Source organism: Urocitellus parryii, chromosome 3 (assembly GCF_045843805.1).
Source record: "Urocitellus parryii isolate mUroPar1 chromosome 3, mUroPar1.hap1, whole genome shotgun sequence".
NCBI classification, from domain to species: domain Eukaryota; kingdom Metazoa; phylum Chordata; class Mammalia; order Rodentia; family Sciuridae; genus Urocitellus; species Urocitellus parryii.
The window spans coordinates 218,680,724-218,695,108 of record NC_135533.1 but is presented as its reverse complement, the minus strand read 5'-3'; the positions used below and the strand labels follow the sequence as shown (position 1 = coordinate 218,695,108).

General features: G+C 65.0%; 1 protein-coding gene across 1 annotated transcript in view; it reads left to right on the top strand.

Moving 5' to 3' along the window:
• Tmprss9 (transmembrane serine protease 9) overlaps nt 1-14,285 on the top strand; it is a 26,702-nt gene extending 12,417 nt beyond the window's left edge. Inside the window, exons 8-18 of the mRNA XM_077795863.1 lie at nt 1,463-1,737; nt 3,280-3,416; nt 3,991-4,309; nt 5,618-5,789; nt 7,831-8,102; nt 8,689-8,825; nt 10,139-10,520; nt 12,550-12,721; nt 13,289-13,554; nt 13,638-13,774; nt 14,076-14,285. Of these exons, the coding sequence (XP_077651989.1) occupies nt 1,463-1,737; nt 3,280-3,416; nt 3,991-4,309; nt 5,618-5,789; nt 7,831-8,102; nt 8,689-8,825; nt 10,139-10,520; nt 12,550-12,721; nt 13,289-13,554; nt 13,638-13,774; nt 14,076-14,237 (2,431 nt within the window). The 3' untranslated portion in view covers nt 14,238-14,285. The remainder of the gene's footprint in view (nt 1-1,462; nt 1,738-3,279; nt 3,417-3,990; nt 4,310-5,617; nt 5,790-7,830; nt 8,103-8,688; nt 8,826-10,138; nt 10,521-12,549; nt 12,722-13,288; nt 13,555-13,637; nt 13,775-14,075) is intronic.
• The last annotated feature ends 100 nt before the right edge of the window (nt 14,286-14,385 follow it).

Genomic DNA, 14,385 nt, shown 5'->3' with positions numbered 1-14,385 from the left:
GGGTCCTGTGTGTCCGTGTGTGTGTGTGTGTGGCGGGTGGGAGGGTCCTGTGTGTCCGTGTGTGTGTGTGTGTGTGTGTGTGTGTGGCGGGTGGGAGGGTCCTGTGTGTCCGTGTGTGTGTGTGTGTGTGTGTGTGTGTGGCGGGTGGGAGGGTCCTGTGTGTCCGTGTGTGTGTGTGTGTGTGTGTGTGTGTGGCGGGTGGGAGGGTCCTGTGTGTCCGTGTGTGTGTGTGTGTGTGTGTGTGTGTGGCGGGTGGGAGGGTCCTGTGTGTCCGTGTGTGTGTGTGTGTGGCGGGTGGGAGGGTCCTGTGTGTCCGTGTGTGTGTGTGTGTGTGTGGCGGGTGGGAGGGTCCTGTGTGTCCTTGTGTGTGTGGCGGGTTGGAGGGTCCCGTGTGTCCGTGTGTGTATGTGTGTGTGTGGCGGGCGGGATGTCCCCGTGTGGGGGCGGGGCCTGTGTGTCCTCAGCTCTGTCCTGTCCTCCTGAGGCGCTGCCCGGTCCTGCCCTGCCCAGGAGGCTCTGTGGGAGGTGGCGCTCCGTGGTGGCTGCTGTGGACCAGGCTGGCCCGAGGCCAGGTGCTGCCAGGTCCCCTGGTCCCCTGGGTGCTCCCTGGACGCAGGACTGCTGGGCCGCGTGGCCGCTGGCTCTTGCAGCCCCAGGAAGGCCCGACTGCCCGCGTGCCACCGGTGCCCTCAGTCTCCGAGCCGTGGGCAGCGGCCTCCTGGTGGCTCGCAGGTCCCCCTCATGATGAGCAGATGGTGATGTCTGATCCCCGTGGACTTGGCTGCATCCACTTTGGTTTGTGTGTCCACATGCGTGTGTGTGCCTGTGTGTGCGCATGTGTGTGCTTGTGTGTGCCTGTGTGTGTGTGCCCATGTGTGCCCATGTGTGTGCCCGTGTGTGCCTGTGTGTGCCCGTGTGTGCCTGTGTGTGTCCGTGTGTGTGCGTGTGTGTCCGTCCACATGCGTGTGTGTGCCTGTGTGTGCCCGTGTGTGCATTTGTGTGCCCGTGTGTGCATGTGTGTGCCTGTGTGTGCATGTGTGTGCCCGTGTGTGTGCCTGTGTGTGCCCATGGTGCTGGGGGGCATCCAGGGTCCACCAGCCAGGCCTCCACCACGGGGTCACCCCAGCCTTGTGTGAGCGTGCATGTGCCCGTGTGCATGCGTGTGTGCGCCCGTGTGTGTGTGCGTGTGCATGGGGGTGGTACTGGGACTTAACCCTGCTGTTCCGCTGGGCCACACTCCTGGCCCTTTTTATTTTTTCTATTTTGAGTCAGGGCCTCAATAAGTTGCTGAGGCTGGCCTTGAACTCAAGAGCCTCCTGCCTCAGCCTCCCAGGCGCTGGACGACAGGCTGGCCACCGCGCCCAGCCATCGGGACAGCTCCCACGGAGCCTGTGTGGAGGCCTTTCCTCCCTCGCCCCGTGGGTCCTGTCCTTGGTGCGCTGATCAGGCCTTGTCCCTGCAGATTCCAGGACCCGTCCCAGTGGGTGGCCTTCACAGGCACCACCCACCTCAGTGGCTCGGAGGCCAGCGCCGTGCGCTCCCGGGTGGTCCGGATCGCCAAGCACCCCTCCTACAACCCGGACACGGCCGACTTCGACGTCGCCGTACTGGAGCTGGCCCGGGCCCTGCCCCTGGGCAGGTACATCCAGCCCGCGTGCCTCCCGGCCCCCACCCACGTCTTCCCACCAGGCAGGAAGTGTCTCATCTCGGGCTGGGGCTACCTCAAGGAGGACTTCCGTAAGCACCCGTGGGTCCTGCGGGAGGGAGGGCGGGTGGGCGGCCACCAGCCTCGGCCTGGGCCAGCAAGCCGGGCACTGCTGTCCTCGCCTCCCGAGGTTCTGTCTTTGCAGACTCCAAGTGACGCGTGGGCCTTCCGGGGTCAGCCACAGACCCGCCCGCCTCCCCCAGGGGCACCCCAGCCTCACACATTTGATTTGAAGGCCGGCAGAGTCTGTGGGTTGCTGAGGGCCTCTCTGATTTGCTGGGCCGGCCTTAGCCGTCAAGCCTCCTGCCTCAGCCTCCCGAGGGCTGGGAGACGGGCGTGGCCGCGGCTCAGTGATGGACTCAATTGCCGGATGCTCAGGTTCCGGCAGAGCCAAGCAGGGTGCTGGTGCGCCGGGGCTTGCTGGGAACACCTACCGTCCTGTGGTGCGCGGCCTGGCGGCCCTCCTGGGGCTCATCCCCAGTGAGCTGAGCCCTCCTGGTGGCCCCTGCCCCAGGGGCAGGCCTTCCAGCTAGGCCACCTGCCGAGGCCGTCTGGTGCCTTCTGGCTCTGGGTCCTGGTGATTCACGATGGGGAGTGCCCCATGGCGCTGGGAGGCATCCAGGGTCTGGAGAGCAGCCTCCATGTGCCTCAGGGGAGCCCAGCACTGGGTCAGGGACTACGGCAGGTGCCGGGACGTGCTGCCAGGCAGGGCCTCCTGGTGGGCCACCGTGGGCAGCAGGTGCCTTGAAGACCCAGCAGGCCCGGGCGGCTGCCGGTGGCGAGGGCTCGGTGGGCCTGACTGGAGCCGCTCTGTGCTGCCTTAGGAGCCAGGCCTCCAGGCCGAGTGGACGGCAGAACAAAAGGGCAAGTCCGAGGCCTGGGGCGCCTCCCGAGACCAACTGGCCAGGGCAGTGGCCAGGAGCCCGGAGCTGAGGCTGCACGTTTAATGCATTTAAACCTCCATTTAAACACTGCAGGTGGCCTGTGGCTGCTGCCTTGGGGACAGGTCCAGGGACACAAGACCAGGGCCTCCCACAACCCAGAAAAGCCAGGCAGGACGGGTGGGGGCCGTGCAGGGGTCCCGGGAGGGTCCCTGGGTGAGAAGCTGGAGAGCAGGCCGGCGACCTGAGGACCAGCACCCTGCCCGAGCAGCCCAGGCCGGAGCCGTGGAGGAGGCCACTGCACGGCGGGGTGGGTCTCGGCAGATGGGAACAGAGACCCAGGGAGCGGGGAAGACATGACAGTGAGGTGCCAGGCAGGACCGGGGCCACCCGCATCTGAGGGGGCGGGTGCTGGGCCGAGCAGACGGGAACAACAGCGGCCTGAAAGGGGGAGCCGAGATCCCCAGGAGGAGGCTGGGGGCAGAGCCGTGGGGAGGGAGGAGCACCCGACCCGTCCAGGGGGAGAGGAGCCTCTCGGGCAGCCACCTTGGCTGGTTTTAGCCGGGTGCTCCTGGACGCCCACTGACAGCCGGGAAACAGGCTGGGAGAGGAGACGGTCTTCAGCCTCCTGGCTGGGGTGGCTGCTGGGGCACCAGAGCTCTCAGCCTGCTTCTCTCCCCCCCCTCGGGGCAGTGGTCAAGCCAGAGGTGCTGCAGAAAGCCACCGTGGAGCTGCTGGACCAGGCCCTGTGTGCTGGCCTGTACGGCCCCTCGCTCACCGACAGGATGGTGTGTGCCGGCTACCTGGACGGGAAGGTGGACTCCTGTCAGGTGAGCTCCCCGGGAAAAGTGTGAGGGGACAGGAGCTTGTCTGGAGGCCCCCGATGGACGGTCCTGTGGGGAGTCACTGTCGACCTGGTGGGGGTGAGCGTCCCTGGCGCTGGCTGTCACCAGGCCACACACTGCCGAGCTCATGAAGTGCGTGCCCAAGGCGTTGACGCAGCCGTGACCCACACCCTCCTGCTGCCCAAGCCCTCCGCCCCCATGGACACCTGTTCCCTGGGAGCCTCTCCCCCCGCCTGCAGCTCTCCTGAGCTGTGTGGCCCAGGGCCCTCGAGTGGACGCTCAGCACAGCGGTGGAGCCTGTCCCCGCGTCTGCTCCCATCCCTGGGGGGTGGAGAGGGAAGGCAGCTGTGGCCTCAGGTCCCCGTGGTGGCTGCGCTAAGAAGGAGCACCTGGAGCTGCTCAGAGGCCCGGGCAGCAGGAAGGCACGGTCCAGGCCAGGCTCCAAGGAAGGCTGAGCCAGATCCGGGAGCCCTGTGTCTGGGCTCCCTGGACCCTGCGGCTGGACTTGCGCCTGATGCCCCGGAGCCCGGCCCGTGCTGAGGTGGCCTCCGTCTCCTAGGGTGACTCTGGAGGGCCCCTGGTCTGCGAGGAGCCCTCCGGCAGGTTCTTCCTGGCCGGCATCGTGAGCTGGGGCATCGGCTGTGCAGAAGCAGGGCGTCCCGGGGTCTACGCCCGGGTCACACGGCTGCGGGACTGGATCCTGCAGGCGACCTCCCCTGCCAGCCAGCCACCAGCCCCGGTCGTGGCTTCTGTCCCCACCGCCCCCAGCACCGCCTGGCTGACCAGCCCCGAGAGCCCCCCGGTTGACACTCCCGCCAAGCCCACGCAGGCCGCCAGCCCTGCACCCCTGGACTCTCTCCTGGCTCCTAAGCCACAAGGTAACTCCCAGGCAGAGCCGAAGGCCAGTGGGCTGCTGTGCCGGGCTGGGCTGGCTGGGCCGGCTTTCGAAGCCCAGTGGGAAGGAGACGGGGCTGATCCCTGAGGTCTGCCACGTGCAGGAGCGTAGGAGACACGGCAGGTTGGTCATCCTCCAAGTCTACATTTAAACTTTTTCTTTCTTTATTGTTTTTGGTACCAGGGATTGAACTCGGGGCGCGTGGTCACTGAGTCACATCCCCAGCCCTATTCTGTATTCTATTTAGGGTCCCACTGAGTTGCTCAGGACCTTGCTGTTGCTGAGGCTCTGAACTTCTGTCTCAGCCTCCTGAGCTGCTGGGATGAGGGGCAGTGCACCCGGCTCCTGTTGGCTTTGTCACCAGTTTTCTGATGTGAACTATGCAGTTCACTCTTTCAAAGTGTGTAGTTCAGTGGCTATTGGTAGATTCACAGAGTTGTGCAGCCATAACCACTAGTTCCAGAATATTCCAACAACTCAAAAGGAAGCCCACCCCATGAGCAGGCCCCCACCCCCCCAGCTCTGCACCCACAGTTCCACATCCTGTCTGGACTCTCCTGTCACTGTCACACGCTGTGGCCTTGTGTACCTGACTCTCACCAAGCACAAGGTCCTCAGGTCCCTCCACACGGCAGCCGTGTCACCTTGCTCCAGACGTGCATTCCTGTATCAGAGACACCTGGACTGTGATGGGGGGCGTGCCTTGGCTCCTGGGGGTGTATGTGCAGGAGTGGGATTGCTCTGTTGCGTGGTGACTCCTGTGTAGGACATGAGGACCCCTCAGTGAGGCTTCTCCTCACTGAGACCTCGTTCTTTGCTGGCCACCATGTTGGGCCCCTGGGAGGACACATCGTGCCTGGAGGGCCAGAAGCCTGGGTGCAGAGGCCCACAGAGGCCCCCTGACCGACACTGCCCAGGACTGGGTCCAGCCTTAGCTGACCATGTGCTGACCTGCTAGGCCTCTGAGCCCATGACACCCATGCTGCACCTCACTGTCACCTGCACCTTGTCCCCAGATCCCAGAGAACCATGTCCACTATCTCTGAGTGCCCTGGGCCCTCAATGTGGAGCCTGCTCTGTGGCCATGCGCCTGGTGCCAGGGAAGCCCACAGAGCCGTCACCACCTGCTGCCCAACCTCAGGCCGGACACCTGGGGCCCCACAGCTTACTCTGCAGAAGAGGGCGACTCGGCAAGACGGCTGCACTCAGGCATCCCCGGGCCCTCAGGCCTAGGATGCTGTGTCCGCAGTGGACAAGGGCACTCGGACCCCTCTCTCTTGTCTCCTGGCAGAGTGCGGGGCCCGGCCTGCGATGGAGAAGCCCACCCGAATTGTGGGTGGGCTTGGGGCTGCGTCTGGGGAGGTGCCCTGGCAGGTCAGCCTCAAGGAAGGTCCAAGGCACTTCTGCGGAGCCACCGTGGTGGGTGACCGCTGGCTGCTGTCAGCTGCCCACTGCTTCAACCAGTAAGGCCCCGGGATCACCCATCCACCGATCTGACCCTCAGCATTCAGTGCCTCCCACCGAGTGCGCACCACGCAAACCGCGTCTGAAGGCTCGGGGGCACCTGGGCCGGAGGACTCGGGGCCTGTGGGGACGGGAGGAGGGCGCCTTCCCCACTTGGCGGTCAGCCAGCAGCCGTCCATCTGTGACCCTCATAAAGCCACAGGGCTCTTGGTGATGTAGAGAGCTAAGCCCCAGCGCCTCACTCCTGGCCCAAGCTCCCTGGTGGGGGGCTGTTTGTCCAGCAGCCCTGAAGGCCCAGCATCCTCGTAGCCCGCCCGCTGCACGAGCCCATCCTTAGCCCCACCCCTCCGCCCTGCCCTCCCTATCCACAGCCCTCCCCCACCTCCCCTGTCCTCCCTCCCCTCTACCCATGGCTCCTCCCCTCCATTCTCCCTACCCCTAGCCCCACTCCCTCACCTACCCCTCCTCCTGCACTGCTCTTACCCATAGATCCCTTCCACCTGCCCTCCCTACCCATAGCCCCGCCCCTACCCTGCCCCCCAACTGTTCCTACCCAGTTCCTCCCTCCACCTCAACCCCGCCCCTCCCCACCCATAGCTCCTCCCCCGCCCACTCTACCCACAGCCCTTCCCCACCCATAGCTCCTCCCCCGCCCACTCTACCCACAGCCCTTCCCCACCCATAGCTCCTCCCCCGCCCATTCTACCCACAGCCCTTCCCCACCCATAGCTCCTCCCCCGCCCATTCTACCCACAGCCCCGCCCCTCCCCACCCATAGCTCCTCCCCTGCCCACTCTACCCACAGCCCTTCCCCACCCATAGCTCCTCCCCTGCCCATTCTACCCACAGCCCCGCCCCTCCCCACCCATAGCTCCTCCCCTGCCCACTCTACCCACAGCCCCGCCCCTCCCCACCCATAGCTCCTCCCCTGCCCACTCTACCCACAGCCCCGCCCCTCCCCACCCATAGCTCCTCCCCTGCCCACTCTACCCACAGCCCCGCCCCTCCCCACCCATAGCTCCTCCCCTGCCCACTCTACCCACAGCCCTTCCCCACCCATAGCTCCTCCCCTGCCCATTCTACCCACAGCCCCGCCCCTCCCCACCCATAGCTCCTCCCCTGCCCACTCTACCCACAGCCCCGCCCTTCCCCACCCATAGCTCCTCCCCTGCCCACTCTACCCACAGCCCCGCCCCTCCCCACCCATAGCTCCTCCCCTGCCCACTCTACCCACAGCCCCGCCCCTCCCCACCCATAGCTCCTCCCCTGCCCACTCTACCCACAGCCCCGCCCCTCCCCACCCATAGCTCCTCCCCCGCCCATTCTACCCACAGCCCCGCCCTTCCCCACCCATAGCTCCTCCCCTGCCCACTCTACCCACAGCCCCGCCCTTCCCCACCCATAGCTCCTCCCCCGCCCACTCTATCCACAGCCCTTCCCCACCCATAGCTCCTCCCCCGCCCATTCTACCCACAGCCCTTCCCCACCCATAGCTCCTCCCCCGCCCATTCTACCCACAGCCCCGCCCCTCCCCACCCATAGCTCCTCCCCTGCCCACTCTACCCACAGCCCCGCCCTTCCCCACCCATAGCTCCTCCCCTGCCCACTCTACCCACAGCCCTTCCCCACCCATAGCTCCTCCCCTGCCCACTCTACCCACAGCCCCGCCCCTCCCCACCCATAGCTCCTCCCCTGCCCACTCTACCCACAGCCCCGCCCCTCCCCACCCATAGCTCCTCCCCTGCCCACTCTACCCACAGCCCCGCCCCTCCCCACCCATAGCTCCTCCCCCGCCCCACCCATAGCTCCTCCCCTGCCCGTTCTACAGTCCCCCCCACACCCATGGCCCTCCCCCTCCACCCACCCCGCCTCCCTCACAATTTCTAGCCAATCCCTCCCCTCCACCTCAATCTCTCCCCTCCCTACCCAGAGCTTCTCCCTTGCCCTCCCTACCCTGCAGCCTCACACGCAACCCTAGGCCTGTCCATCCCCATGGCCCGCTGTCCTCCAGTTGGGCGCATCGGGGCCCCTGTCTCACAGCACCAAGGCTGAGCGCGTGCAGGCCCACCTGGGCACCGCATCACTCCTGGGCGTGGGCGGGAGCCCCGTGAAGCTTGGGCTGCGCAGGGTGGCACTGCATCCCCAGTACAACCCTGGCATCCTGGACTTCGACGTGGCGGTGCTGGAGCTGGCCAGCCCCCTGGTCTTCAACAAGTACATCCAGCCTGTCTGCCTCCCCCTGGCCATCCAGAAATTCCCTGTGGGCCGCAAGTGCGTGATCTCAGGCTGGGGTAACACGCAGGAAGGAAACGGTGAGTGCCACCCCCCGGGGAAGATGGCCTTGTTCTCCAGGCCAGGCCCCGGCAGGGTGGGATCACCTCTCTTCCCCCCGCTCTGGGCCCTGCCTGCTCAGAGGCCTGTGTCCACCCCCCCGGCCCACCCCTGCTGGCTGCTTCTCTCCCTACAGTCCACACGCCTGTTTGTGGAGACTGACAGGCTCACAGTCCACAGCATTCATGCGGGTGCCACAGTGGCCAAGCTGAGCGGTGGCCACAGAGGCCGCCCAGGCTATGGAGCAGAAAACACTTAGTCTCTAGCCCTCTATGGAGGAGCTGTGCTGGCCACTGCCGCCCCATTCAGAGCTCCTGCCCCGAGTCAGCGTGCCCTTCAGAACCAGGATGGCCTTCCCATTGGGGCAGTCAGAAGACAGGCCTGGGCTCTGAGCTGGGGGACTGGATCTGCCGCCGGCTCCCACAGGACTTTAAACCAACTGTGATGCTGTAGGCCCCATCTGTTCAGCTGCAGCTTGGAGACAGCACCTCCGTCTCAGGCCGTCAGCACTAGGCCAGGCAGTTGGTGGCCACTGACTGAGTGCTTTTGGACTCTCCTTCTCGGCAGCCACCAAGCCCGACACCCTGCAGAAGGCCTCGGTGGGCATCATCGACCAGAAGGCCTGCAGCGTGCTGTACAACTTCTCCCTCACCGACCGCATGCTCTGTGCGGGCTTTCTGGAGGGCAAAGTCGACTCCTGCCAGGTGAGTCAGGGGAGGTCTCGGGCCTGGGGGACAGGAGGAGGCTCCGCGCCTTCCCCACTTGGCGGACAGGCCGTCTGCCTCCCCCTGGCCATCCAGAAATTCCCTTGGGGTCTGGGCTAGGTGCCAGCCTCCTGGTGCGGGGCTTGTGAAGCACTCAGGCGAAGGGGTTTTCCGTGCAGGGAGCCTGGAGGCATTCCGGGTGGCCCTCCTAGGAGACTGGCTGGGCTGTGGGCTGTGGCTCAGTGGGAAGCACTTTCACAGCTGTACCAGGCCCTGGGGCCCATTCCTGGGGCTGGAGAAGAGGAGTCAACAAAGCAAAGAATGAAAGAAAGGGCAGGGCAGTGGTGCCCACCTGTGATCCCAGAGGCTCAGAGGCTCAGGCAAGAAGATCGTGAGTTCAAGGCCAGCCTCAGCAACCTAGCAAGGCCCTGTCTTAAAATAAAAAATAAAAGGGTTGGGGACGTGGCTCTGTTTGGTTAAGCACTCTGGGTTCAGTCCCTGGTATTGAAGAAGAAGAAGAAGAAGAAGAAGAAGAAGAAGAAGAAGAAAAAAGGCAGCCGGGTGGGCACTACCCGAAGGGGGAACCCAACCAGCCCTGAACCTGGGCCCAAGTCCGGCTCACTGTCTCTGTCGTGCCTGGCAAACTGGGGGACTGACTGAGCACGCCAGGCAAGGGCTTGACTGCTGAGCTACACACCCGGCTCTGCTCTTCCATTTTTATTTGGGGTCAGGGTCTCACTAAGTTGCCCAGGTTGGCCTCCAACTTGAGGTCTTCCAGCTTCAGCACCCTGAAGAGCTGGGATGACAGGCCTGTGCCACTGCACGGGCATCTGGCCCAACCTGTTATCAGTGGTCACCCTGGACAAGTTACTCTCTGGACCTGATTCTCATCTGATCACAGCAGAGCTCCTCTCTGAGAATCGCTGTGAGGACAGGCCTGCACAGTCATCTCCCACTTATCTTTAGGTCTATAACAACTACAGAACGCGTGCCACACCATACTGCATCTCTCTAGTCCACATATAAACAGTCAGCTCACGTGGGGCAGGAGGCAGGAGGCCACCTTTGGCAGCCACAGTGCTGCCAGCCTCAGGCTCTTGGGGGGGGGGGCATGGCTGTTCTTGTTTTTTCCTGGAGATTTCTGCAGTTTTTATTTCCACTGCAACAAAAGCAAGATTGATGCGGCCTGGAGAGGGCAGCAGCCAGGGCCAGCTTGAGGGCACTCACCAGGCCCGGCTCTGCAGCCAGGTCTCCTGGTGCCCAGGCAATGCCCACCCCTCATTTGGCGGATGCTGGTTGGTGCTCTCCTTCAGGGCGACTCCGGGGGACCCCTGGCCTGCGAGGAGGCCCCAGGTGTGTTTTACCTGGCAGGGATCGTGAGCTGGGGCGTTGGCTGTGCTCAGGCTCAGAAGCCCGGAGTGTACACGCGCATCACCAGGCTGAAGGGCTGGATCCTGGACACCATGTCCTCAGGCTCCCCCCCCACGCCTCCCCCCACCACCTCGAGGACGCGGGTCACTTCCAGCTGCCTCCCCGTCCCAGGGGTCACCACCAGCAGACCCACCACCCCTGGGGCCAGCATCAGGGCCACTGTCCAGCCTGCCGACATGACGGTGTCCGTCACAAGCTCAACTGCCAGGGGAAAGACACCGCCTCCAGACACCCCGGAGTCCACCACGCGCTCCCAGCTGCCAGGTACAGGGAAGCCGGTGGGAGCTGCCAGAAGGGGACGGCTGGAGCCTGCAGCACAGCGGTTTCCTTCCGAGCCCCCCCCCAGCCTTCTCCTGTTTCTCCGCAGTCCTGACTGCCCAGGCACTGGGCCACGCTGTGCGCCAGGCTGTAATGGGGAGGGACTTCCACACGGGGAGGCAGTGGGGACCCCAGGACACAGCACTTGACATCAGGCTAGGGGTGAGGGGAAGACAAGCAAAGTGGAGATGTGGGGGCATGGGCAGCTGCTGGTGGAGGTGTGGGTTGAAGGGGACACTTCCACTGGACCCAGGCTGCCAGGTGCAGCAAGCCTGGGCCACTCGTGGCCAGGAGAGACCATACCTTTGCCCTCTGCTCCGCGGCGGGAGCTGGCTGTCACCAGAACCACAAGGGAGTAAAGCCCCCCCACCCCGTGCGCCCCCACAGCCTGGCTGCAAGCGTCCAGGAGAAGCTGCCCCCTGCAGCGCTGTCCTGGGGGCAACTGCACTGGGTGGCCCCGCTCAGCTAGTGAGCCCCACGTGGTCTGGGGGACGGTGGGGTGACCATCCACGTGGGGCTGCGGTCCTGTCTGGGAGCCAGCTGGGGGACACTGTGCCCTTCTCATCTCCTGCCTCAGTTTGCCCAGAAGCCCCACTGCACCTGAGCTCCCCGGTCCCGCTGTCACCACAGGCAACCGGGGGTCTCCCCACCCCCAGACCAGGCCTCCAGCCCTCCCCCAGCACTGCCCTCCCCCCAGCTCATGGGAGGCTGAGGAGGTCACTCCCAGGTCACTGCCTGTCAGGGCTGTCATGATGGGCCTGGGGGCAGGCGGCCCTTCCCCCCACACGCATTTATACAGTACCCTGGACAAGTCTAATGGGGCCCACAAGGCCAGCCACACAGCCAGGGACATTAGGGTGGGCACAGCGAGGGAATCTCTACCGGGGGTGGCTTGCCAGAGGGAGAGAGGCTCCTGCAGGCATGGAGGACACGGGGTACTGTTGGTCAGAGCTCACCCGCTCAGCGCACATCAGTGTGGGTGGCCCTGGCCACAGCAGTCTGCCCTGCCAGGCAGAGCCAGGTCCTACCTCTGTGAAGACAAGGGACAGCACAGTGTGGGTGGTCACAGCAGAGCCCTTATGGGAAGACTGCGCCTGGGTGGAGAGAGGCCCCGGGCGGGGTGGACGAGGCTTTGGACAGTGCCATCCTGGGAGTAAGAAGGCAGAGATGGCCTGGGGAAGGAGCATCTCTCACCCCACACACTGGCCTCTTGGGGCCCGGGCACTGACCTAGCTAACCTTTGCCCTCTCACTAGACACAGCCTGGGAGGTCCTAACTGGGGTCCCCAAAGGGGCAAGGAGCTACCCTAAACGGAGACCCGGCCCTCACAGTGCAGGCCACCTGCCTTCCTAAGAAGAGGGGAGGTGCTTCCGCGGGTGTCCGAGGCCGGCAGGGGGCACCGCAGCCAGCCCTGCAGCCTGCCCCTTCTTTCTGTGGGGGACGCCAGCCCTTCCTTTCCTGGCCACCTTTGTGTTTGCTGAGGCAGGGACAGGACTCTCCCTAAGCCTCCAGGACAGGGTGGCCACCTGGGTGGTGGGAGAGGGCCCGGGAAGGGGGTCTTGCCAAGACAAAGTGCCCTGCAGGAAGTGGCTACTGGCCTAGGGGTGGTTCCCTGCAACCCCCAGAACCACCCTGTCCCCAGTGTGCACTTCGTCAGGGATGTCATCCCCTTGGGGATGGGGACGATCCTGGCAAAGAAGGGTGCACAGGGCACCGGGAACCACAGGGCTGTCCCCCAGGGCAAGAGGGGACTCAGTTACCATGGGCTTGAGACACACGCAGGTGGCTCCGGGATGGGCCCAGGAGGTGCTGCCCTACGGCTGAGCTAACCAGGAACACGACTTCAAACGTCAGCAGACAGGCCAGAGGGCTCCCTGCAGGACCAAGAGCCAGGCCTAGCCTCTTGGGGCAGCCGCCCACTGCCCACCCCTCTGCCCCAGAGGTCCCCCTCACTGCTCACTTTGCCTCCCTGCAGGTTGCGGCCTGTCACCTGCCAGAGCACTGGCCAGGATTGTGGGTGGCAGTGCCGCAGGTCGAGGTGAGTGGCCGTGGCAGGTGAGCCTGTGGCTGCGGCGCAGGGAACACCGCTGTGGAGCCGTGCTGGTGGCAGAGAGGTGGCTGCTGTCGGCTGCACACTGCTTTGACATGTGAGTCCGGGCCCCCGCACGCTGGCACTGTCCACACCACTGCCTCCCCTTATGGCCGGGATGCCTGCCTTGCCATGGGCCTCTGCCGGCCAGGTCACCACTCCCCAGGGCATCCGCTGGTCCACACCTGGCGCGGCAGAGCCCATGGGGGAATGTCGCGCTCACTTCTTTCCCTCCCCTTCCACCTTAGTGCCCCTCCCCAAGAGGACCTCTCCCTGGCAGGGTGATCAATGGAGGTGAATAGTGCTCCAGAGGGGAGGCCCAGCTCAGGACACGCCCCCCCAAGGGACTTGGCGTCAGAGGGGACAAGCAGGCTGTAGCAGGGGACCTCATGGCCCCCACAAACCCCCTTCAGAGTACCATTTTGAAAATAGGTCCACCCTGTGGGAGCAAACAGTGGCTGACCACATTCCAGGTGTGGGTTCCCCTTCATCTAAAAGGGAGGGAGCACTCTGGCCCCATTTCCAGAGGAACTGCCTTTGGGCAGGTGTGGGGGCACGGGGACACCGCAGAGGCAGGGCTGTGCACCAAGATCTGGGCCGATGCCTGTGCTGGCGCATCCCACAGCTACGGGGACCCCAAGCAGTGGGCGGCCTTCTTGGGCACGCCATTCCTGAGCGGCGCCGAGGGGCAGCTGGAGCGCGTGGCGCACATCTACAAGCACCCCCTCTACAACCGCTACACGCTCGACTACGACGTGGCGCTGCTCGAGCTGGCAGGGCCGGTGCGCCGCAGCCACCTGGTGCGGCCTATCTGCCTGCCAGAGCCCGCCCCGCGGCCCTCCGAGGGCACGCACTGCGTCATCACCGGCTGGGGCTCCGTGCGCGAGGGAGGTAGGCACGGGGAACAGGGTGGCAGGGCTGGGGGCGGCTGGCCAGGCGCGGTCCGCACCGACCCGCCCCCACTCCCCTCGCAGGCTCTATGGCGCGGCAGCTGCAGAAGGCGGCGGTGCGCCTCCTCAGCGAGCAGACTTGCCGCCACTTCTACCCGGTGCAGATCAGCAGCCGCATGCTGTGCGCTGGGTTCCCGCAGGGCGGAGTGGACAGCTGCTCGGTGAGCGCCCCAGGAGGGCGGTCCCACTGCCACCCCACTCGGGCATCCTTCCCCAGGGTCTTGACCACAAGGACGGGCAGGCAGAAAGAGCCCATCCGCAAACACCCGCCAACAGTACCAGTGGACCACCCTAGTGTGGAACCCATTTCCCAGATGAGTGAAGCTCTGAGGAAGCCACTCACTTGGAGTCATTCCTGTAGTGGTCTGTTGTTCAGGGGTGCCCAAGTCAGATGGGCCCTCCCGTGGCCTAAGGGCAGACAGGGAGAGATTGGCCCGAGTAACCCTCTCTTCTCTCCCACAGGGTGATGCTGGGGGACCCCTGGCCTGCAGGGAGCCCTCTGGCCGATGGGTGCTAACTGGGGTCACCAGCTGGGGCTACGGCTGCGGTCGACCTCATTTCCCAGGTGTCTACACTCGGGTGGCTGCTGTGAGAGGCTGGATAGGACAAAACATCGAGGAGTGACCACCATGTGGCTGTCCAAGCCCAGGACGTTAGACAGGGAGGAGGAGACACTGTCCACCCAGTCTGCAGAGAGGATGCTGGGTGGTGGGCAGGCAGGGAAGGAGGGAAGGGTATGGGGGGCAACTGGACAGTGTACTTTGTTCCAATA